The sequence below is a fragment of the Eurypyga helias genome, unplaced genomic scaffold, assembly GCF_000690775.1.
Source record: "Eurypyga helias isolate BGI_N326 unplaced genomic scaffold, ASM69077v1 scaffold2862, whole genome shotgun sequence".
Classification (NCBI taxonomy): domain Eukaryota; kingdom Metazoa; phylum Chordata; class Aves; order Eurypygiformes; family Eurypygidae; genus Eurypyga; species Eurypyga helias.
This window is the reverse complement of record NW_010236410.1, coordinates 1-620: the sequence shown is the minus strand read 5'-3', so window position 1 is coordinate 620 and position 620 is coordinate 1. Positions and strand designations below refer to the sequence as shown.

Genomic DNA, 620 nt, shown 5'->3' with positions numbered 1-620 from the left:
AAAGAGCTTCTAAACACAAACACAAAGCTGAGAAACAAGAAAGCCATTTTTAAGGAGCATCATCTGCCTCTGAATGACTGCAGGTTTTCAAGTACTGAGAACCGGTGCTGACATCAATACATCTTTTTTTCTACATAGCAATTTCTGCTTAAAACAATAAAGAGGTGGAAGTGAAACTGTTTTGGAGTTACACCAAAGAGGGGAGGTCGGGAGGGGAGGGGAAAGAGGGGTTAAAAACCCACAAAACAAATCAGTATATGTATCATTCAAATAAAAGGCGCAACAATTACAGAGAAACTTTAAAGCAACTTACCTCGAGGGAGAGAGATCAAAGAGCTGTTTTCAGTCGGAGCTTGCTCTGGCCCTTCAGGCCCCGGAGGAAGAGGTTCTCTCACTTGGGACATCTGCCAGCTCTCTCACCGAGCGATCAAGAGCCTGCACCCCCCGCCAACAAAACTAGCGCGCGACCCTGAAGGAACAAGCAAATGAAAGGGCTCGTTAATGGATTTTACGCAGAAAACTCGCGGCTGGGGGGTGAAGGATCGAGGAGGGACAGCAAACGAAGCGGCGGCAACTTTGCGGCGCGGCGGCGGGCACGTCGCCCGCCCCCCACGGCGAGC

At 49.8% G+C, this 620-nt stretch overlaps 1 protein-coding gene across 1 annotated transcript in view; it reads right to left on the bottom strand.

Annotated features, from left to right (window-relative positions):
- The window catches only part of MDFIC (MyoD family inhibitor domain containing), a 46573-nt gene extending 46169 nt beyond the window's left edge, over window positions 1–404 (bottom strand). The window contains exon 1 of the mRNA XM_010147050.1: window positions 314–404. Within this exon, the coding sequence (XP_010145352.1) occupies window positions 314–404 (91 nt within the window). The remainder of the gene's footprint in view (window positions 1–313) is intronic.
- Window positions 405–620: the final 216 nt, after the last annotated feature.